Raw genomic sequence first — 20,771 nt, 5'->3', positions numbered from 1 at the left:
GCAAAATCTGCCTTACTAAAATGAATATTAATATATCGATATAAGCGATCCCCTATGAAGGGCTGTGCATGCAATAGGAAGGGGGGGGGGGGCTGTGAGGTACAGCTGATTTACATCCTTGCGTTTACATGCCCTAGATGAGAGCACTATTTTGTTTTAAATCAGCCTGTCTCTCTTAAATGGGCAGGTGCAGCTTTTAAAAAGCAAATGTTCAGTTCCAGGGAAGGCATGGAGGGAGGGTGGGGTACAGGGGGTGGAGGAAGAGAGCCTGCAGTTGTCCCCTCGGTCACTGCATATTCCACAGAGGCCACTGGACAAGATTCAAAAGAGGAAACTGTCCCAAGAGTAACATTTCTGCTGTAAAGCAGCTACCACCCAACCTCTGGTACTGGTAACTGATCAATGGTTTGCAGTCACAGCTCCAGTCTCAAACCATAGCTAGATCCCTTTGCCACTCTCACACCTTTATATTTGCGATTCAGGAAGGTCACCCAAGCCCTGTTAAAAGTCAGAGGACTTTTCTGGCCTGTAAGAGAAGATCTTTTGCGCATTGAAAAATAGCATTTCTCGAAACGTCACACCCTATGATCTTTGCTACAGCAACTTCCCTTGGTACCCAGCTTTCCATTCGTCTAAATTGGTAAAGGGTGAACTATCACTTCTGAGTGGTGGTGTCGTGAAACCCCAGTTATTTATGAGCCTTACCTGTCTGCGCCTCTGTAGACAAAAGCTCTAAAAAAAAATACGGGACCCTGATAACAGAGGTCAAGCAAGGAAAGCTAATTACAACAAAGAAATGAAGAGGAAATGAGAGGGAAAGAAAACATGATGGAGGGAGAGGGAGATGGCTGGGAGGAAGAGGGAAATGAAGGGAATATGAAAATAAGGAAGAAACTGTGACAAGAAGGAAGGGTAAAAAGGATAAAAGGATGAATGCATGGGCAAATGGGCTGATGGATGAAAGGACAAAACAATATTTGCATGAGTGTGAGAAAGAAAGTGGCTGGAACGATAGAAGTCTGGATGAATGGATGGATGGTCGTCTGGATGGAGGTGTGGAAGGATGGACTGCTGGACTGATAAAAGGAGGGTGAATTGGTGGATGGATGAAGAAGAATGGATTGACGAATGGATGGGTAATAGGATGTGAATGTTTGGAAGTGTGAGCGAAAGGATGGATGGATGGAAAACTAATAATGAAAGGGTGGATGGATGGAATGGTGAAAGGATTCATGAAAGTATGAAACGATGGGTAGATGGATGTATACATGAAAGTCTTAAAGATGAATGGAAGGGGATAATTAGGGACCTCATCTGGAGTCGGTAGGGCTTGCTTACTCGCTTCGCTCACCCAATGGCATTCGAGGTATGGATCAAAGAGGGGGTATTTTAATTTGCTGGCTACTCCCTTGCTTCTGAACTCTCGTGCAGCAGAATTCTGCTCGACGCCAATTAATGATAATAGTTGTCACGTGGTACCCAAATGCTGCAGAAGCAGAATGTAACTTATTTAAGGTGACCAATATACTGCATGACCTAACTTCGCAACACTTCGATCATTATACTTACTTACCACTAGATGTCAGCATAACGCCAAAAACTAGGCCGAAAATAAAACGTTTCCAAAAATCATAGAAGCTGTTTTGCTATTTCAATCAGTCTCTCATTAGAGTTCCTCGCGCCCTCCTTACCTACCGGCATGTAATCACAGACCTCTCGCATCACTTTGAGTGTGCCTCGCGCCTTGGACTTCAACGGGATTTATAGGGCATTCAGTTAGGTGTTCACCTCAATTTACTTTATGCCAATGTTGAATTTGTGCAGGTGGTTGCATTTGGCACTCACGCTAATTTTTTTTTTTTACAACAGGGGCTTATTTGTCCTCATCAGACGTAGACTCAGTGCAAGGGCAAGCAAGATAGAAAAGGGGCAAAGACGGAGAAGAGAAAGATTGGTGAACTTGTACAAAGGGAGTTGGACAGGGATGAAATGAACCCGTAATCAGCGAGTGTAAGTGTAGGGCGCTGGAAGAACGGGATATGCATATATGCCAACATTTAAGAAGACGAAAGTGGGAGATTTTTTTAAAATAAAATCGGGAAAATGTATTTCTCCCACTGACTTCTATTGAAGCAGAAGAAATTTCAGGCGGAGAACACCCAAAATAAAGCCAATTTTGGCTTAAAAAACATCCCTCCTACCTGAATTAGGAGGTCTATTGGCATGTATGGATTCGAGGTAAAATCAAATCTAAGAAACTATGGGGCATATCAGCAACAACCGGCGATAATTATCGCTAAGCGCACTTAGCGCTAGGATAATTATCGCCGGCTAGCGTGGATTTTCATAGCTGAGATAGCGTGCTATTAGCAACGCTTAATCCTAGCGCTAACTGCCAATCATGAGATTTAATCTCACGAAGTTTGGCGTTAGCTTGATGATAGTGCAAGGCATACTTAGCCATGATATCCACCTTCCATAGTATATCATGGCTAAGTCAGTCCTGAAGCAGGCGTAAGGAAAGTAGCGATAACAGTTTTCCTGCCGCTATGCTTCATAGCGTGGGGCTTGATGATAGGAGAAATGTCGCTTAGCGACATTTCTTCAGTCATGTCAGTTCAGGAACGCCCACTTTGCATCGCGTTAGAATTCGTGCGCTAATGCAAGGTTTCACGCGATAGCGTGACCTTGCTGATTAGGCGATAAAATTATCGCCGCTTTTCGTCCGAAAACGGCCGCAAAAGCGGCGATAATTTTCTATCGCCGCCTTGTAGATATGCCCCTGTGTTATTTGGCAACCCCATCACTCGGCAATGCCAGTGGCAGACCCTTAAAATAAATTTTGGACACACGCACGCATGCACACACACACACACACACATCAAAGCTCCTTCCATCACACACACATTACTTCACCCTCTTAGAAGACTCAATAGGTTGTCTACGGTGGACAGTGGGTGGAAACAGTGGACTCTATAGTGGACAAGAGAGATTTCTAGTTGCTGAGATAAATTCAAGCGTTCCTTCCATCGCTTTCTTGTATGCTCCAATAGGTTGAGAAGCATGGAAACAGGTCCACCAAGTTATAGGTTCCAGCCCTGATGAACTCCAAGGCTGCAGAACGTTTCTCACCTGCTCCTCTCATCACCCCCATACCACCCATTCCAGCGTATTCTAATTTCTTAGTGCAAAATGCACCCTCGCAACCAAAATGGACATGAGGATACATTTTGCACTCAGAATCTAGTGCGAAATGCAACAGAACATAAACAGCAGCTCAAGCAGCTGCTCATGCTCGCTGTATGTACTTCCGCAGTAGGATTTTCTCCCCAAATTATATAACGCAGAGTGACCAAAATTACTGTGATTACTCCAGCGTAATTAAAATTACTCCCAGGCCTAATAAAAACCATGGCTGCAATCTGAGCCTGGTTCTCAAATCGAATCCACAGACGTCTGCCCCTGCAGAGAAACTGAATGGGTAAACCACTCACTCATTATATCATTCACTGCTCCCAAGCCCAGTGCTTCGCTTACTGTGTGAGATCTCCCCAAACCCTAACTGTCTGCATGTGCCATCTTCCTTTGAAACGTGCCAGGGTACTCTTTACCACTCTTCAGGCTTTCTCGGGGTTCCATATAAAAACAGACAGGAAAAAATAGTCAGGGGCATAGATTATCATAATATTAATTTCACATACATATTTCTCTAGAAAAACGTCTACCTATGTTGAATTACTTATGTTAGCTGAACTCACTTGCCACCTACTCCAGAACCATGTTATTTTACTATTTTAACTCCCGCCCTTGCCTGTTTTGGGACATGTGCTTTTAGGTTCCTGTCAGAATTTCGGTATGGGGTTATTTATATATGGTCATTTTACCTGGACCGCAAACACCATGGCTCCTAAACGATGGTTGCATTTCCCCGAACCTGAGCCAGGCCTCTCTTACCCACCATCTTCACCGGTTGATCAAAATGATGGAAGCAACCATGCTCAAAACAGTTATCATGGTCCTTAAATCCATACACCACTGGGTTCACCATACACCATTGAACAATTCTGTGTTCATCGACAGATGAGGCAAGTCTTTTCTTTTGCAAAATAAAATATTGTTCGGAATCATAGCAGAGCAGTCATATAGGGAGACAGTGTGCATGTCAGGCAATATGTCCTCTGTAGAAGGGTCATGCCAATTAAACACACCTCCAAGGGGCTCTACTTCTGTTCTTTCAAGTATTAAAAGACTGATTTCCACCTTCCTCTGCTATGGTGCCCACAGAGGTCTCTGCCTTTCGCCAGTTATGTTTGTGTGTGGCCTCTGTAGAACCAAAGGGTCTATTCACAAAGGTATTTTGGAGTATGTACAGTGCTCCTGGGTTACTCTTTTCCGCCCCCTTACATGCTTTTGCAGATTGGCTCTAAAACACATAAAATGGGGACAAAATTGGCATAGCCAGTGAACATTCATATAAAATTGGTATAAATAGACTGTGCCATCTTTGGAGTTTTACTAATAGGGACTAGGCCGTTTTGGGGCTCTTTCACATAGGCTTGTGAGAGTACATAAAAGAGTACTCCTGCAGTAATTCTTCCTGTACTCAAGAATGCTCTTATGAATTGACCCCCGTATATTTAACACTGCAGCGGCTGGCTTACAATGATTTATGTTGTTGTCAAACTTAACTCTGAAACAGGGTATCCAGGCCTTACCTATATGTGCAATGAAGGGTAAATAGATACAGAGTAAGTAACATACATAAAAAGATGTTGGATGAATAGATTGGTGGATAGATGGATGGGCAGGGTAAACAAAGGGGTATTATATATAGATCGATGGATAAAGGCATGGACGAGATTATTGGAGCACACTGATGTATGAATGGGTGAGAGAATGACAAGCAGATTGTTGGATGGCAAATTGATCTTAAATAGGTCAATGGAGTGTTCATTGATGAAAGCTTGGCTAGAAAATGAGTGGATGTGCCTAGAATGTTTGAATAGACACAGAATGAATTCAAGGTTGGATCGATGAATGATTTGCAGACGGGTGGCTGAGCAGAGAATCAGTTGATGGATCATGGGTGGATATAGAATGGGACCCAGAATGAATGGGTGGAAAATTGATAGAGTGAAAGCCGATGGAGACTGGGTAGATGAACGAAGAAAAGATGCATTGATGATCGTCAATAATCAGGATATATTTTAGAGGTTAGTTGCTTCAATGGTTTCCAATCATTTCTGTAAAAAGAGCTGCTTATGTTCAATGAAAATCATGCAGAGCTACTAATATCATTAGTGTTGTAATAGTGACCACATCAGACAAGATTACATTAGTGGCTACCAAGTGTAAGATCACCAGCAGTAATCACCCCAGAGATTCAGGCATAGTTGATAAAAGCAATTTAAAAAAAGCTTTGCCAATTTAGAATGCCTTTCCATGGGCAATACATAACAGCCATAGCTGCAATGCCTGTGGCACTAAGATAATAACATTAGTAATAAGTCTCCTGCAGCGCCACATAATTTATCACTCAAATATAAGCTTTAAATATATTTTTCAAGAGCAATCTTTTTTTCTCCAAATATTAGCTTAGAAATTTGCAAAAAAAACACATTTTCATCTTAACTACACACTTTTCAATTCTGGTATATATATATATATATATTTATTTAGTCAAGCAATATCATCTAATTTAGTAGACTTGTTTGCACACAGGAGAGCAACTTGTGACTACCAGTACTCAAATCTGGAAAGGAGATAATTGTTGAGGGATGGCATTGTAAATCTAATGGAAAGATATATGTTCCCTTATTCATTCAAAACAGGAACTATACTCTGAAAGAGGTGTAAGATGGAACAAGGGAAGTGATTACTCTGTAATTCTATGGTGTTAGTGAGTTTACTAGCCCGCATTAAAAGATGAGTCTTTTGATTATTAAGAATTGTAGAGTGGGTGGGCATGGAAATCTCATGTTTGCAGCAGGTGAGAATCTACAGCAGTCATGCAAATTTAGCGTCACCTTCGTAGACTCCACAGATATGACAATTGGAAATGGATCAGAGGGCATCATTGGCAGCTCATGGCAGTAACAAGTGCTGTGGCATTAGGGGGATCACCAATTCAAAGACATGACCATGAAGTCCTCACAAGGAGATCCTGGCACACCTGAATGAGATGCAGCACTGGATTGATGGGTTCATTTAATGATTTCGCATACACACTTGGGGCGTTCTCTACCCTGGCTTTGTTTTACTGTTCATCTGCCTTATCCTACCCTTTGACCTACTGGAAAGATCCTGCGACTCACCATCAAACTTGACGTTCAGCATGTACTCCTTGTAAAATTTCTTGCCATTGACAGGCTTCATGGCTTCACAAAGTCGCGTTGCATTGGGGCACAGGGCCTGGTGCATGTTGTGCAGCGCATTTGCCATGGCATAAACAGCATTTACAACGAACATGATCTTAGACTCTTGCTCAAACTTCACTGCCTTGAGGGAGTTCATGCCACACTCCTGATTCTGCAGACTACAGTGGAACTTGTACCCCCAGAACTCACGGAACCAGGGGTTACGGCTGTTGTTGTATGGGTCCAGGTTTCTAAAGTACACAGAAAACTCTTGGATTGGGTAAGCAGCTAGCTCAATGGTAATAGCACCATCAGCCACTTCCTCTGACCCAGTGACCACACTCTCAAGGGCACCCCAACCATCACTTGCCACCCAAGTGAAGGATACGTTGATGCGCTGGGCAGCAGCCAGGAGCTCCCTAGCATCTTCGATCTTGGTGAAAAGGACCACAACTCGGGCGCTGGGTTTCTGCATGAGGGCCCTGATCACACCTTCAAAGGTCTTCTTGTTCATGGATCGCCCCACCTTCTCGGAGGTGGCAATGCAGATGTTGCGGGCACGTGCCTCATGTTCAAATGCTTCAATGCCAGTCTCACCGTAGTCACCCTCAGAGGCAACAGTAGAAACATAGGTCCAGTTAAAGAAGCGAAGAATCTCTGCCATTGCCTTGGCCTGGTAAAAGTCTGGTGGCACAGTGCGGGCAAAGTAGTCATAGCGGGTCTTGTCGCTGAGCTTGGCACTGGTGGAGGCATAGCTGATCTGCGGGATCTGGAAAAGACGGAGCAGGTTTGCCACCTGAGTATGAGAAGAGAGAAAACATGGGTCAGGCAGCTACTCATGGAAACATATGCAAAAAATAATCACTGCTCTTCTTTACACAGGCAACATGTTTACTCGGTCCTCTTGCACAACTGTACAAGAAGACTAATTGTTTCTAATTACAAAGGTGCAAGATGATTTCTCATTAATTCTATTTTCATATTTAAGCTGTATCCTCAGTGCTCCCATCCCACACATGAGAGGTAACCTAGACACCCCAATATGTGTGTGTGTCTGCGTGTGCGTGCGTGTGTGTGTGTATATCTATATATATATATAACTATATTACCTACTGGCAGTCGCCAGTAGGTAATTATAGTTAGGACCATGTTTCCATAGGAAAAGCATTTTTTGACTCGGCTATAACTTTCTTCAGTAAATTTTCCCAAAAAAGTGTCAAGGTGGATTCTATTGTTATGGAAAGTTTGGGGGTGATCGTGCAGTGGGAACCGAGAATTTGGGGCACGAGATAAGGTTGCATTTGTAATGTTAATTCTCATAGGAACATATAGCTACAACTACAGCCCGAACCGCTGAATGGACTTACACCACATTTGGCAGGGAGGTAGATGTTGGTTCAAGGAAATGCGTTTTGCTTATTTGGTGTAAATCCATTCAGTAGTTTTTGAGATATGTCAGTTTACATTTATAGTGATAACTCTGGTCGCGAAGTCTTCATGAACAAAGAGAGCTTGTCCAGGGAAATGCACTGCTTTGATTGGCTGCCAACACTTCAACCAGTAAGTGTCAGCATGCCATCTTGGGACTCAGCTTCAAGCCGAGTCCCAAACAAAAAGTGATAATAAAGAAAAGGGGCAGGGTAGGAACACCCTGACCCCCAAGCCATGCTCTTGGAGTATCCCGCCACGAAACAATTTTTTAAAAATAATTGCTGCCGATTGCTTAGCAATAACTCCTGGGTAGACCAGACCCCGGGGGCATATAATGTATGTAGGAGGGAGGAACATGGGACCCCCCTCCTAGGGCTCATTAAAGCCCCAGGGATCGCCACCTCCACAGGGCAATTATTAATGCGGATGGGCCTACTGAATCCGCTTGCAGTCCTGGGGACTGCCACCTCCCCGGGGCTAAGTTAAAGATTATGAAATTAAATGAAATTGTGATGTTTAAAGCGCACAACTACCCATGGGTGTCTAGGTGCTGAGACTCTGTCGGTGGAAGGAAAAGTGAGTTAACCAGACAAGTGCGGACCGTAATGATATGAATGCTGTACTAATTATTAAACACAAAAAGAACTATTGATGGACAGAATGCAGAACAATGTCATACATTCACCCCAGTACAGAGATCTGGGCCTAAATCCATCGTTTTTTTGCTCCCCATGCCATTGCAGTTTGGACCCAGCCATATGCAAATCAGTCTTGACCCTGTGCCCAATGGGAACAGTCCAGCCCGAACTGCCATGCCAGGTCCTCCCTGGACTGGAAACAAGCATCCTAGGACCGGTTTCGGGGTTTCACCCCTCTTCAGCCAGGATAGCTTGATTCCAGTGGCATGGAGAGCACGGGGCTCACGTCTGAGCATACCCGTTCCACTCTGGTGACAAATGCAAAAAGAACTATTGATGGACAGAATGCAGAACAATGTCAGACATTCACCCCAGTACAGAGATCTGGGCCTAAATCCATCGTTATTTTGCTCACCATGCCATTCCAGTTTGGACCCAGCCATATGCAAATCAGTTTTGACACTGTGCCCAATGGGAACAGTCCAGCCCGAACTGCCATGCCAGGTCCTCCCTGGACTGGAAACAAGCATTCTAGGACCGGTTTTGGGGTTTCACCGCTCTTCAGCCAGGATAACTTGATTCCAGTGGCATGGAGAGTACAGGACTCACGTCTGAGCATACCCGTCCCACTCGGGTAGACAAATGCAAAAAGAACTATTGATGGACAGAATGCAGAACAATGTCATACATTCACAGTACAGCGATCTGGGCCTAAATCCATCATTTTTTTGCTCACCATGTCATTCCAGTTTGTCCAAATGTCTGAACTGGGGTGGTGGAGTGAGCTAAAGAATGATGATGGATTAAACCCAGATCAGTTGACTGGGGGTGAGTGCTTGCAATGTTCAACACTCCGTCCATCATCCCCTTTGGTTTTGCTTTGTTCGGCCCTAAGTTGGCAGGGAATGCCTAGACGTGGGTCCCTTGCTCACTTTTCCACTGGATTCAAGATAGCCTGGCTATGAACCCGAAACCGGTCCCAGGATACTTGCTTCCGGTCCAGGGAAGACATGGCTTGGCAGTTCGGGCTGGACTGTTCCCCAGAGGCACAGGGTCAGACTGATTTGCATATGGCCATGTCTGAACTGGGGTGGTGGAGTGAGCTAAATAATGATGATCTAAACCCATAAACAAGCCTCTATCTGAGAAGTGGTACTCACAGGATCTCAAGATACTGAAAAGGAAGTGTAAATCATTAGAACACTCCTGGAGGCTGTCTAAACAGGAAATAGATAGGACAAGCTATAGGACTGAGTTAAGGATTTACAACAATGCTATCAAGAAAGCAAAGAAGACTTATTTTGAAACCCGGATAAAAGAAAATTGTAATTCGGCCAAAGAACTTTTTAGAGTAGTGAAGGAGCTCTGCAAACCAGCTAGTCTGTCTCAAACCTTGCCTCCTTCTGAGGAAAATTGCGAAAAGATAAGCGAGTTTTTCACCGACAAGATCACCACAATTTATTCCTCATTTAACAATGATTCCTCTTTAGTCGTGACCAACTGGGAACACCTACCTCCACATCCAGAGGTTGCAACACAGATGGGCAACTTCGCCCCTCTTACAGAACTAGAGGTCGAGAGAGCCATGGATCCCCCCTCGATCCATGCCCCCACTTCATATTTTCCCAGATCACCCCGATAATATGCCCTTATGTCACTCACCTTCTTAACAGATCACTGGATACAGCAGTATTTCCAGAAGTATGGAAACAGGCCGTAGTGATTCCCCTGCTGAAGAAAGCGGGAACAAATGTTCATAATCCAGAAAACTATCGGCCCATCTCCCAGCTCCCATACCTTTCCAAGGTCTTAGAAAAGCTGGTAAACAGACAACTAGCCAACTACTTGGAGGTTAACAAACTTCTAGACTGTTCTGAAACTGGCTTTAGAGCCACTAACAGTACAGAGGCTACTCTCCTAGCCGTCCTTGATGACATAAGATCATTGACGGATCAAGGGAAGGCTGTTGCCCTGATCTTATTGGACCTGTTGGCGGCGTTCGACACGGTCTCACACAACCTCTTGTTGAAAATTCTCAATGAAAAGGGTATTCACGCTAAAGCTCTCCAGTGGCTTAACTCCTTTCTGAGGAACAGAACTCAGATGGTACAAATGGGTCAGTTCTCCTCGAAACCAAAAAATATCAGCTGTGGTGTTCCCCAAGGAGCCTCCCTGAGCCCAACACTTTTTAATGCCTATGTGTCATCTTTGGCATTGATACGCAGGAAATGGGGCTTCAGCATCTGCTCCTATGCAGACGACACACAGCTGATGATAACCATAGAAGATAGGCATGGGACACTGGGGTTAAGTTAAACAACTGCCTTTCAGAGATGGCAATTTGAATGACCGAACACTGCCTTAAGTTAAACGCAGGGAAATTGGAAATACTGCTTTTCGGTGGAGCTAATTTAATTTGGGACACCACATGGTGGCCACAATCCTTGGGAGATGCCCCAGCGCCCAAACAATGTGCAAAAAACCTGGGTATAACCATCGACAATACCCTGTCTATGCAGGTTCATGTGCGGGTTCTGTGTGGAAGAGGTTTTGCTATCCTAAAACTCCTAAGAAGGCTTTTTCCATGGATCTCCCTAGAATGTAGAAGGACGGTTACACAGGCATCACTCACTAGCAGATTAGACTACGGTAATGCACTGTACGTAGGCTTAGCAGACTAACTTTTCTCACGCTTACAAGTGTTGCAAAATGCGGCTGCTAAGCTTGTGTGTAATAAAGGCAGATTTAGCTCAGCGTCTGCGAGCATGAAACAGCTCCACTGGCTACCTATGCGCCAAAGAGAAAGATTCAAACTGCTGAGTCATGCGCACAAAGCACTGCATAACGTTGGACCTAGAATTCTCCAGAATAAAATCGAATTCTACATCCCTACAAGGTGCTTGAGATCACGACACCAAGCATTAGCTAGGCCCAGGCGTATAAAGAAAGTCACAACAGGTGGCCGATCATTCTCATACCTGGCGGCTAAACACTGGAATGAATTACCTCTGGACCTGCGTCTTACTGAGAACTATGTAACGTTCAGGGAAAAGCTAAAAACTCAGCTTTTTCCGATGACATAAGTGTGAGCAGCTGAAGGCCCCCAACATAACCTAGTACATGTTCTGCTAGACAGCGCCGTGATATCCGCCAGGATGAATGTTGCACTTTACAAATACAAATACAAATGATGGATTAAACCCAGATCAGTTGACTGGGGGTGAGTGCTTGCAATGTTCAACACTCCGTCCATCATCCCCTTTGGTTTTGCTTTGTTCTGCCCTAAGTTGGCAGGGAATGCCCAGACGTGGGTCCCTTGCACACTTTTCCACTTTTCCTGTTTTTTAAATAACATTTTTAAAAAGGATAAGGCCCTGGGAGATGAGGTCCTCGGGGCCTAATATGGTCCAGGGAAGGGTGGCCACCCGGCACCTCCTTCCTAAACAAATGCTGCAACTCGCATAGAGTCTCCACTACTCTGCAAATGCACCTCCCGGCACTCCTGGTTGGGGGAAAAGTTCCCTTGGCTGCTGAGGGTCCTTAGGGACCAAGAAGACCTCCTGTTATCTCCACTAAGCCCCACACAGTGGGACTGCTGAGAGGTGGTCAGAGGCCACGCCTCTTTCTCCACCTCTCTGCAAACGTGCCTCTCGGTACACTGCTGGTGGGGGGGTTGCATCCCCTTGCTACCTGAGGGCCTCAGGACTAAAGTGGTCTTCTCTCCCAAGCAGCAGTGCACTCGGAGTCATGCTTGCAGAGTGGTGGAGAAAGGGGCCATGGCCTATAGCCACCTCTCAGCAATCAAGCTGTGTGGGCCCCACTGGAGCAAACAGGAGGACTAGTTGGCCCCCAAGGACCCTCAAGAGCCAAGGGGACTTTATCCCCGAAATAGTAGTGCACCAGGGTGCGCGTTTGCAGAGTGGTGGAGAAAGGGGGTGTGGCCTGCTATCAGATCTCAGCAATCCTGCTATATGGGGCTTATTGGAAGTAATAGGAGGGTAGGCTGCCCCCAAGGGCCCTCTATAGCCAAGGGGACTTCATCCCCCTACTAGTAGTGCACAAGGAGGTGCGTTTGCAGGGTGGTGGAGAAAAGGGGCGTGGCCTGCTATCAGATCTCAGCATTCCTGCTGTATGGGATTTACTGGAGCTAATAGGAGGGGTATTTGACCCCCAAGGACGTCCTTGGGGGCCTACTACCCCTCCTGTTACCTCCAGTAAGTTCTACACAGCAGAATTGCAGAGAAGTGGTCAGAGGCACGCCCCCTTTCTCCACCACTCTGCAAACATGGCTCCTTGCACACTACTAATTGGGAGATGAAGACCCCTTGGCCCCAGAGAGACCTTGAGTGCCAAGAAAGCCCTTATAGTTTAAAGGTTATAGGGGTGTTATAATTAGAAAATGGAATTAAAAAGACCTTAGAGATTCATTAAAAAAACAAAGATTACAGGGATGTTATAGTTAGGCTGACATTTCACTCGTTCAAAACCAGACAAATTCAGCAGTTTTAATTACCTGAGTGATGTCACTGATCATGGCTGGAGTGATGTAATATATGAGGTCATAAGCAGTGCATTGCGGGGGCACAAGTTATAGTTATCTCAGCTAACTATAACTGCTGAATTTCTCTGGTTTTGTACAAGTGAAATTTCAGCCTAACTAACGTCCCTGTGACCTTTGGTTTCTCAGTGAAAAAATAAATAAATATTATATACATATACAAGAGGCAGCCTCAGCGCTTGGGTGCACCTCCATAAGAGATACCATCAGTGTGTGGTGCATTAAGAATTGCAACCATTACTAACCTACAGTTATGAAAACCTTCATCTTTTAACACACATTAATGCACCTGTAACACATTGTGCATTCAGGTTTGTCACGCCCCCACAGACTGGACGAGGTAAAGGAGCTGGGTGTATAAGATTTTTTATTGAAATGAAGGACCGTGGAATTCGTCCGTGTTGAGGTTGGCTCTTCGCCGTAGTCCCTATCCCCTGAGCTCCGTAGGTTCCGTGCATGGATGTCGGTCTCTGCCGCGTTCCTGCTTCCGTGGGCTGTTCCGCCGGGTGTCCCCCTCGGTAAAGAAAAGAGGAGACGGTCAGGGTTTATTCTTTCCCTTGTTAGTCTTACGCGAGTAGGCTTTGCACTATCCTTTATCTCCCCGGTCTCCCAGTGGAACCTACACTGCCTTTTGGGTTCAACCCCTCTCTCTCTCTCGTCCCTGGGCCCTTTCTTCAGGTGGAGTCCCGTTGGAGGTGAACGAGGTGGTCCCTGGCCTCGTTTGTGCCCGCCTTTGAAACAAAAAAAGAAAGAGATGCAAAAGAAAACCTCCCGCTCCTTCCTCTATTCCCCTGCTGTTCAAGCGTTCGCCCCGCTCCCTTTAAAGACCAGAGAAGCCGGACCGCGCTTGCCACCACCCTACCAGCGATCGCCCTGTCTTTCCCATCACGTGCCTGAAACCGGGACCCGATGACAGGGTCCCGGCCGTCTCGTCCGTGGCGCCTTCCTCGGGGTACGTCCCGGTTTTTGTCTGGGTCCTCCCGTCGTCGCCTCGAGCCTCCTTCAGACCGGTCTCCTTCGTCTCTTCCTCCGGCGCCTTCTCGGCCTCCTCCTCTTCGTCTCGCGGGTCTCTGTGTGGCTCCTCGCTTTCTTGACGTCCCCCGCCGGCTGCTCCTTCTTCCGGGTTTATGTGCTTCCTTGGACTCCGCCCCCTGGCCGTCGCTAGAGTCAGCACCAGTCGCGTTGGCTCAGTGCCCCCGGGGCACTCCTGACGGTCTTCGCTGCTCGTCCCGTCACAGCACCTCCCCACCAGGCATGGCCGATCGGGCCATGAGGAAACCGGGCTGCACGAAAGGAAGTCCACGTTTGCCTGTAGAGCTCCCGGTCGGTGGGAACTCTGGAAGGAAAAAAGTTGCAGGGCTAAGAACCACCGGAGAACATGGGGGTTAGTGTCTTTGTGTCTTGCTAGCCATACCAATGGGGCATGATCGGTTAGTAGGGTAAAGGGACGACCCAATAGGTAGTACTGTAGGGCGTGGACTGCCCACCGGATCGCTAAGCACTCTTTTTCTATAGTGGAGTAGTGTGCTTCCCTGGGTATGAGTTTGCGGCTGAGGTACACTACAGGGTGTAAGTCACCTGAGGCTGTTGTCTGTGAGACGACTGCCCCTAGGCCCCTCTCCGAGGCATCCGTTTGTAGTGTGAAGGTGCGTGTAAAGTCTGGGCATGTTAGTAGAGGGTTGTTACATAACCGTGATTTGAGGTGCTCAAAGCTGTGGGCTTGTTCCGGGGTCCATGCCCCAACCGTATTTGGGGACGATTTCTTTAGCATGTCCGTGAGTGGGGCGGCCTCTTCCGAGAAGTGGGGCATGAACCGTCGATAATAGCCGACTAGTCCCAGGAATGCCCTGAGGCCCCTTTTTGTGGTGGGTTTCTCCAGTGCTTTAATCGCGTTCACTTTATCCACCTGTGGTCTGATATGGCCGTCTTGTATGTGGTAGCCCAGGTATTTGATGTTATCAGTTGCTAGCATGCATTTGTCCGGGTTGGCTTTTGCCTCTCAGAGGCTGTCTAAGACGGCCCGGAGGTGTTCTAGGTGTTTGTCCCATGTGGTACTGAAGATGACTATGTCATCCAGGTATGCGACCGCGTAGTCGTGGTGGGGCCTTAGCACGATGTCCTTGAGACGTTGGAAGGTGGCTGGGGCTCCATGTAACCCAAAGGGGAGAACCTTAAACTGGTACAAGCCTGAGGGGGTGGCAAAGGCCATTTTCTCCTGAGCGTCGGGTGTCAGTGCTATCTGCCAGTACCCTTTTGTTAAGTCTAGTGTTGTCATGTATTGGGCAGTCCCTAGCCGGTCAATCATCTCGTCGATGCGGGGCATGGGGTACGAGTCGAAACGTGAAATGGCGTTTAAGCACCTGAAGTCTACACAGAAATGCACGGTGCCATTAGGTTTTGGCACTAAGACGATGGGAGAACACCAGGGACTGCACGAGGGTTCAATGATCCCTGTGGAGAGCATATCGGTCACCTTGTTTTCCACTACTTGTCGTCTTGCTTCAGGGATACGATAGGGCCTCTGTCTGATCGGTCTAGCCCCGTCCATTATGATGTCGTGCTGTACAAGGGGGGTTTTCCTGGGTGTTGTTGAGAACACATCACAGTAGTCGCTAAGGAGGTCTAGGAGAGCGGTGTTCTGCTCGGGATTTAGCTGGGAACCTTTGGGAATGGCTCCGGCTGTGTTAGCACCGCCCACTGGGGGAAAGGGGATGTCCAGGGGTTTGCTGTCAGTGACTAGAAGGTTTGTAGGGGGACCGGTTGGACCATCGGAGCCCTCTGTCCATAGCTTAAGGAGGTTGATGTGGTATATCAGACCCTTCCTTCTAGTGTGGGGTACGGCTATTCTGTATGTGACAGGGGTGACTTGTGCGAGTACCGCGTATGGCCTTTGCCAGTGGGCCAAGAGCTTGTTGTCGGAAGAGGGGAGAAGGAGTAGGACCCTGTCTCCCACGGACAGGTGTCTAGGGTGGTGTGCCGGTCGTATGTCTTTTTTTGTTTTTGTTGGGCCGCATCGAAGTTGTCCCTGACTCTATCCCAGAGGGTTGTTAGCCTGTCTTTCAGCTGAGTTGCATATTCCAATAGTGTCTTCCCCTCATCTTCCTCCTCCTCCCATCTCTCGGCTGCCATATCCACCAAGGTTCTGGGCTTTCTACCGAACACCAGCTCAAAGGGACTGAACCCAGTAGAGGTCTGGGTGTGGGTTCTAATAGCGAATAGGGTCAGGAGTAGCTGTCGGTCCCAATCCCTTCCGGTTTCAGAGACTGTTTTCTTAAGGATCGTTTTCACAGTCTGGTTATACCTTTCCACGAGGCCGTCCGTTTGTGGGTTTTACACAGATGTACGGTTTTGGCGTACACCTAGTAACAAGCAGATCTGGGCAATAAGCCGAGACATGAAAGGCGTCCCCTGGTCAGTGAGGAGTTCTTTGGGAAACCCAACCCTACTGAAGAATGTTATCATGGGCTGAGCGACACTGGTTGTTGTCATGCTCTTGGGGGGATGGCCTCGGGGTAGCGAGTCGCGTAATCAACCAAAACCAGGATATACTGATAGCCCCGTGTGGAGGTGATCAAGGGCCCAATCAAGTTCATTCCTACCCAGGAGAAGGGTACCTCGATTATAGGGAGGGGGTGCAGAGGTGCTTTGGGTATGTGCGAAGGGTTGGCTAGTTGACACCTGGGGCAGGCAGCACAATACCTCCGGACGTCAGAGAAGACCCCAGGCCAGTAAAATCGCCTTAGGAGGTATTCTTCCATTTTTTCCCGTCCGTAGTGACCCCCTCCCGTCTGGTTATGGGCCAGATAGAGGACCTGGCTACGGAACGACAGAGGGACCAGGAGCTGTCGTATCGTTTCTTCTGGTTTTGTTATTTTCCTATATAAAAGCCCTCTCATAATAACAGAACATGGGCCTACCTGACCGTCCTGATTGACTGTGGCACGGGCCCAGGCGTGTCCCAGCGCCGGATCCTCTTTCTGCGCGGCCCTAAAGCTGGGTGCTGGTTTGGGCTCTCCATCTGTACCTGAGGAGGAGGGAGAGGGGGTGTTAGCTTGGCCGTTCAACACTGCTAGCGTTTTCTGTTCTCTTCTCTCCCTACGGGTCTTTTTTTTCTTATACGCACCCGGTGTTATCTCGGTGTTGGATAAGGGAGCGTCCTTCAGCCACCCCTGTGTCTCCTTCTCTTTTATTGCCTTAGACAGAAGGGCGGGAAACCCGCTGTAGTCGGTGCCGATTATCATTTCCTCGACCATTCGTGGGAAGCCCCCCTACCCGGATCAGGTCTGTCTGGTCCCTAGGGTCACTATGGCGACAGGGTAGCTCTTCTGGTCCCCGTGGACACAGGTTATGGACACACTCTCTCCCTCTTGCCACTGGTGGGTGCGCACCCGTTCTTGGGAGAGGACCGAGTGTCGGCACCCGGAGTCGACTAGGACCCTGGTAACAACATCGTTTACTGTAAGGGTCAGTTGGTACGCCTCTTTGCCTTCTCCCACCCATAGGATCCTCCCTCTCATATACCCCACATCCATGGGTTCAGTACTTGCAGTCTTTTGGGGACAGTTGCGCGATATGTGACCCCATTCGGCACAATTGAAGCACTAGGGTCCCTGGCTGCCATCTTTCCCACCTAGGCGTGGTAGGAAATGGGGATCAAGAAGAGGGAGAGGAGCCGTTGGGCCCGGAACAGACGCCCTCCAGCGGTGGATGATGGAGGTAGGGATTCTGGAGCACCGAACTCGGCACGTTAGGGTGTACATTTGTACTTGCAATCTTGTCCGTCAGTCTCTGAATGGCCGTAACCTGGACTGCTTGATTTTGTGCCATGAGGCCTGCTTGGGCTTGAAGGGCCTCTTGTAGATGCTCCCTGTCCTTTTTGGCCTCTGTAGACTGGGCCTCCACCACCAGCTGCAGGTGGCGCTGTCCCTCGGCCAATTGCGTAAGCATTTCGTCCAGGCTGATGGGCTGAGTCATCCTGTTCTGTTAGGGGGTTGTCTCTTCGTGGGTGGGGCGTGATAGTTCAGGCAATCCCACTTCTGACACCACTGTCACGCCCCCACAGACTGGACGAGGCAAAGGAGCTGGGTGTATAAGATTTTTTATTGGCGATTACAAATGAAGGACCGTGGAATTCGTCCGTGTTGAGGTTGGCTCTTCGCCGTAGTCCCTATCCCCTGAGCTCCGTAGGTTCCGTGCACGGATGTCGGTCTCTGCCGCGTTCCTGCTTCCGTGGGCTGTTCCGCCGGGCGTCCCCCTCGGTAAAGAAAATAGGAGACGGTCAGGATTTATTCTTTCCCTTGTTAGTCTTACGCGCGTAGGCTTTGCACTATCCTTTATCTCCCCGGTCTCCCAGTGGAACCTATGCTGCCTTTCGGGTTCAACCCCTCTTTCTCTCCCGTCCCCGGGCCCTTTCTTCAGGTGGAGTCCCGTTGGAGGTGAACGAGGGTGGTCCCTGGCCTCGGTTGTACCCGCCTTTGAAACAAAAAAAGAAAGAGATGCAAAAGAAAACCTCTTGCTCCTTCCTCTATTCCCCTGCTGTTCAGGCGTTCTCCCTGCTCCCTTTAAAGACCAGAGAAGCCGGACCGCGCTTGCCACCACCCTATCAGCGAGCGCCCTGTCTTTCCCATTACTTGCCTGAAACCGGGACCCGATGACAGGGTCCCGGCCATCTCGTCCGTGGCGCCTTCCTCGGGGTACATCCCGGTTTTCGTCTGGGTCCTCTCGTCGTCGCCTCGAGCCTCCTTCAGAGCGGTCTCCTTCGTCTCTTCCTCCGGCGTCTTCTTGGCTTCCTCCTCTTCATCTCGCGGGTCTCTATGTGGCTCCTCGCTTTTTTGACGTCCCCCGCCAGCTGTTCCTTCTTCCGGGTTTATGTGCTTCTTTGGACTCCGCCCCCTGGCCGTCGCTAGAGTCAGCACCAGTCGCGTCGGCTCAGTGGCCCGGGGCACTCCTGACGGTCTTCGCCGCTCGTCCCGTCACAAGGTTCTTTAAATCTAATTCATGCTGAAAACTGGTTAAAATTTTCAAGGGCTTGGAGTCCAAAAGTATGATACATATTGAATACATTCAGGCATTTTGTCAACTGTAGCCCAAAAAGGCCTGGTCCAGTCAAAGCTAAGCTTGCTAGGTTTAGAGGGGCATATTTACAAGGACATTGCACCCCTGGAACGTCACTTTTTTCTATGTCCAAGTGGCGCTATGCCCTGTAGCATATTTACAAAGCAGCATTAATCCACTTTGCATGGCTTAACGCCGCTTTTAAATATAGTACCCTTTCATGCAGGTATCTGCGTGAAAGGGGCGTGCAAAGGGTGTTGCTATGGTTGTTCCACCGCAACACTCATTGCTTTTTGACGCTGCCCCAGATTTAGAAGGATGTGTAAATCTGAGGCAGCACCAAAAATGAATGCCATGCAAAAGCAGGCGTTAGATTGGTTCAACGAGTATAAATACTTTTATTTCTCCTTGTTTTTGCTCTTTCTATGTGTGCTGCAGAATGCAGTACACATAGAAAGAGCTAATCTCCTTTAAAGATTGTTTATGTGCAGGAAGGTGTCCCTTACTGTACATAAACAATCATTCTCTGCTACACAGACACCCTTGCACTATGGTGCAATGGTCTCTGTGTTGGCGCTAGGCAGCTATTTTTAGCGCTAGTGCAAGGAAAAACACAGGGGTGCAATGGATTCTTGTGAATACTGCGCATCCCTGCATTTTTTAAATGAGGCAGCGCTGCAAAATTTGCCTCAGCGCCACACTGCAGCAGTTCCTTGTGAATATATCCCATAGTGCCTTGAGGTACTAGATGCTTCGAGTGACTTGACAAAATTGTTGCATGTTTTTTTGAACATTTAACTTTAAAGAACACCCTGGTGCACATAAAGTTACATCTACATTTAGCATTAAACTTGGGTATTCCTATATATTCTTGATAAAAACAGTGCTCAATCTATGATCAAAAAAGGGTGCCAGGGTGTGAATTTAGCATTTAGCATAGATAATTGAATAGTGACCAGCCACACAGGTGATTCCTTTACCCTTCCTGGGGCCATGTATGTAAAGGGCGCACTTCTCCTGCTTGTGCCTGGTGCACTGGGCACAAACAGAGACAGTGCACCTTATTAGGGATAGTGCACTGCCTCAGGGCAGCGATGAACTCATCATGGCTGTCCTTGGGCCAGTGCTTTAATAAAAGACAGAGCAGCTGTCTGAAGCAGTAGGTATGTTATCCACAGAGCAGGCAGCATCCAGCTTGCACTTCAAAAAGAGACAGAAACCCCCCTGTAAGTAGTTGCAGCGAGTGACTGCACCTGCCTGCAGTGGTTGTCTGGGTGGGCCGGAGGAATCCCTTTTCTTCCCTTTCAGAGGGTACCCGTGAGGGAAGCACCGACTGTGTGCCACCTCTTTGTGGGTCACAGTCTGTGAGCCTCCCGATTGCCTTTTTGCTTCTGTGTCCACTTTCATTATATGGCACAGGTGTAGAGGGAATGTATTTCCCTCATTTGCATGGGCCTACATCCTCATGCAAATGCAAATGCAAATGAGGGGACGCCACATTATGATACCACTGGCGCAATCTGTTTTACAGAAGGGGCCGCATAAGCGTTCTGCAGTCCTTTTCATTAGATTGAAGTGCCCCACAGGCTCACATGCTTGATGCACCCATTGGGCACTTCATGTAATAGGGCCCCTTGGTTAATCTAAAGCACAAAGTGCAGCTGGCAGCATTATGCCATTCATTTGGGCTGCTCCTCAGAAGGTTTCCCCACAGTATTTTTTTTGTTTAAATAT

General features: G+C 47.7%; 1 protein-coding gene across 1 annotated transcript in view; it reads right to left on the bottom strand.

Annotated features, from left to right (window-relative positions):
* GRM2 (glutamate metabotropic receptor 2) overlaps window positions 1–20,771 on the bottom strand; it is a 442,819-nt gene that overhangs the window by 79,717 nt on the left and 342,331 nt on the right. Inside the window, exon 3 of the mRNA XM_085625166.1 lies at window positions 6,315–7,152. Within this exon, the coding sequence (XP_085481292.1) occupies window positions 6,315–7,152 (838 nt within the window). The remainder of the gene's footprint in view (window positions 1–6,314; window positions 7,153–20,771) is intronic.

This window comes from Triturus cristatus, chromosome 9 (genome assembly GCF_964204655.1).
Source record: "Triturus cristatus chromosome 9, aTriCri1.1, whole genome shotgun sequence".
NCBI classification, from domain to species: domain Eukaryota; kingdom Metazoa; phylum Chordata; class Amphibia; order Caudata; family Salamandridae; genus Triturus; species Triturus cristatus.
This window is presented reverse-complemented; position numbering and strand designations above follow the sequence as displayed.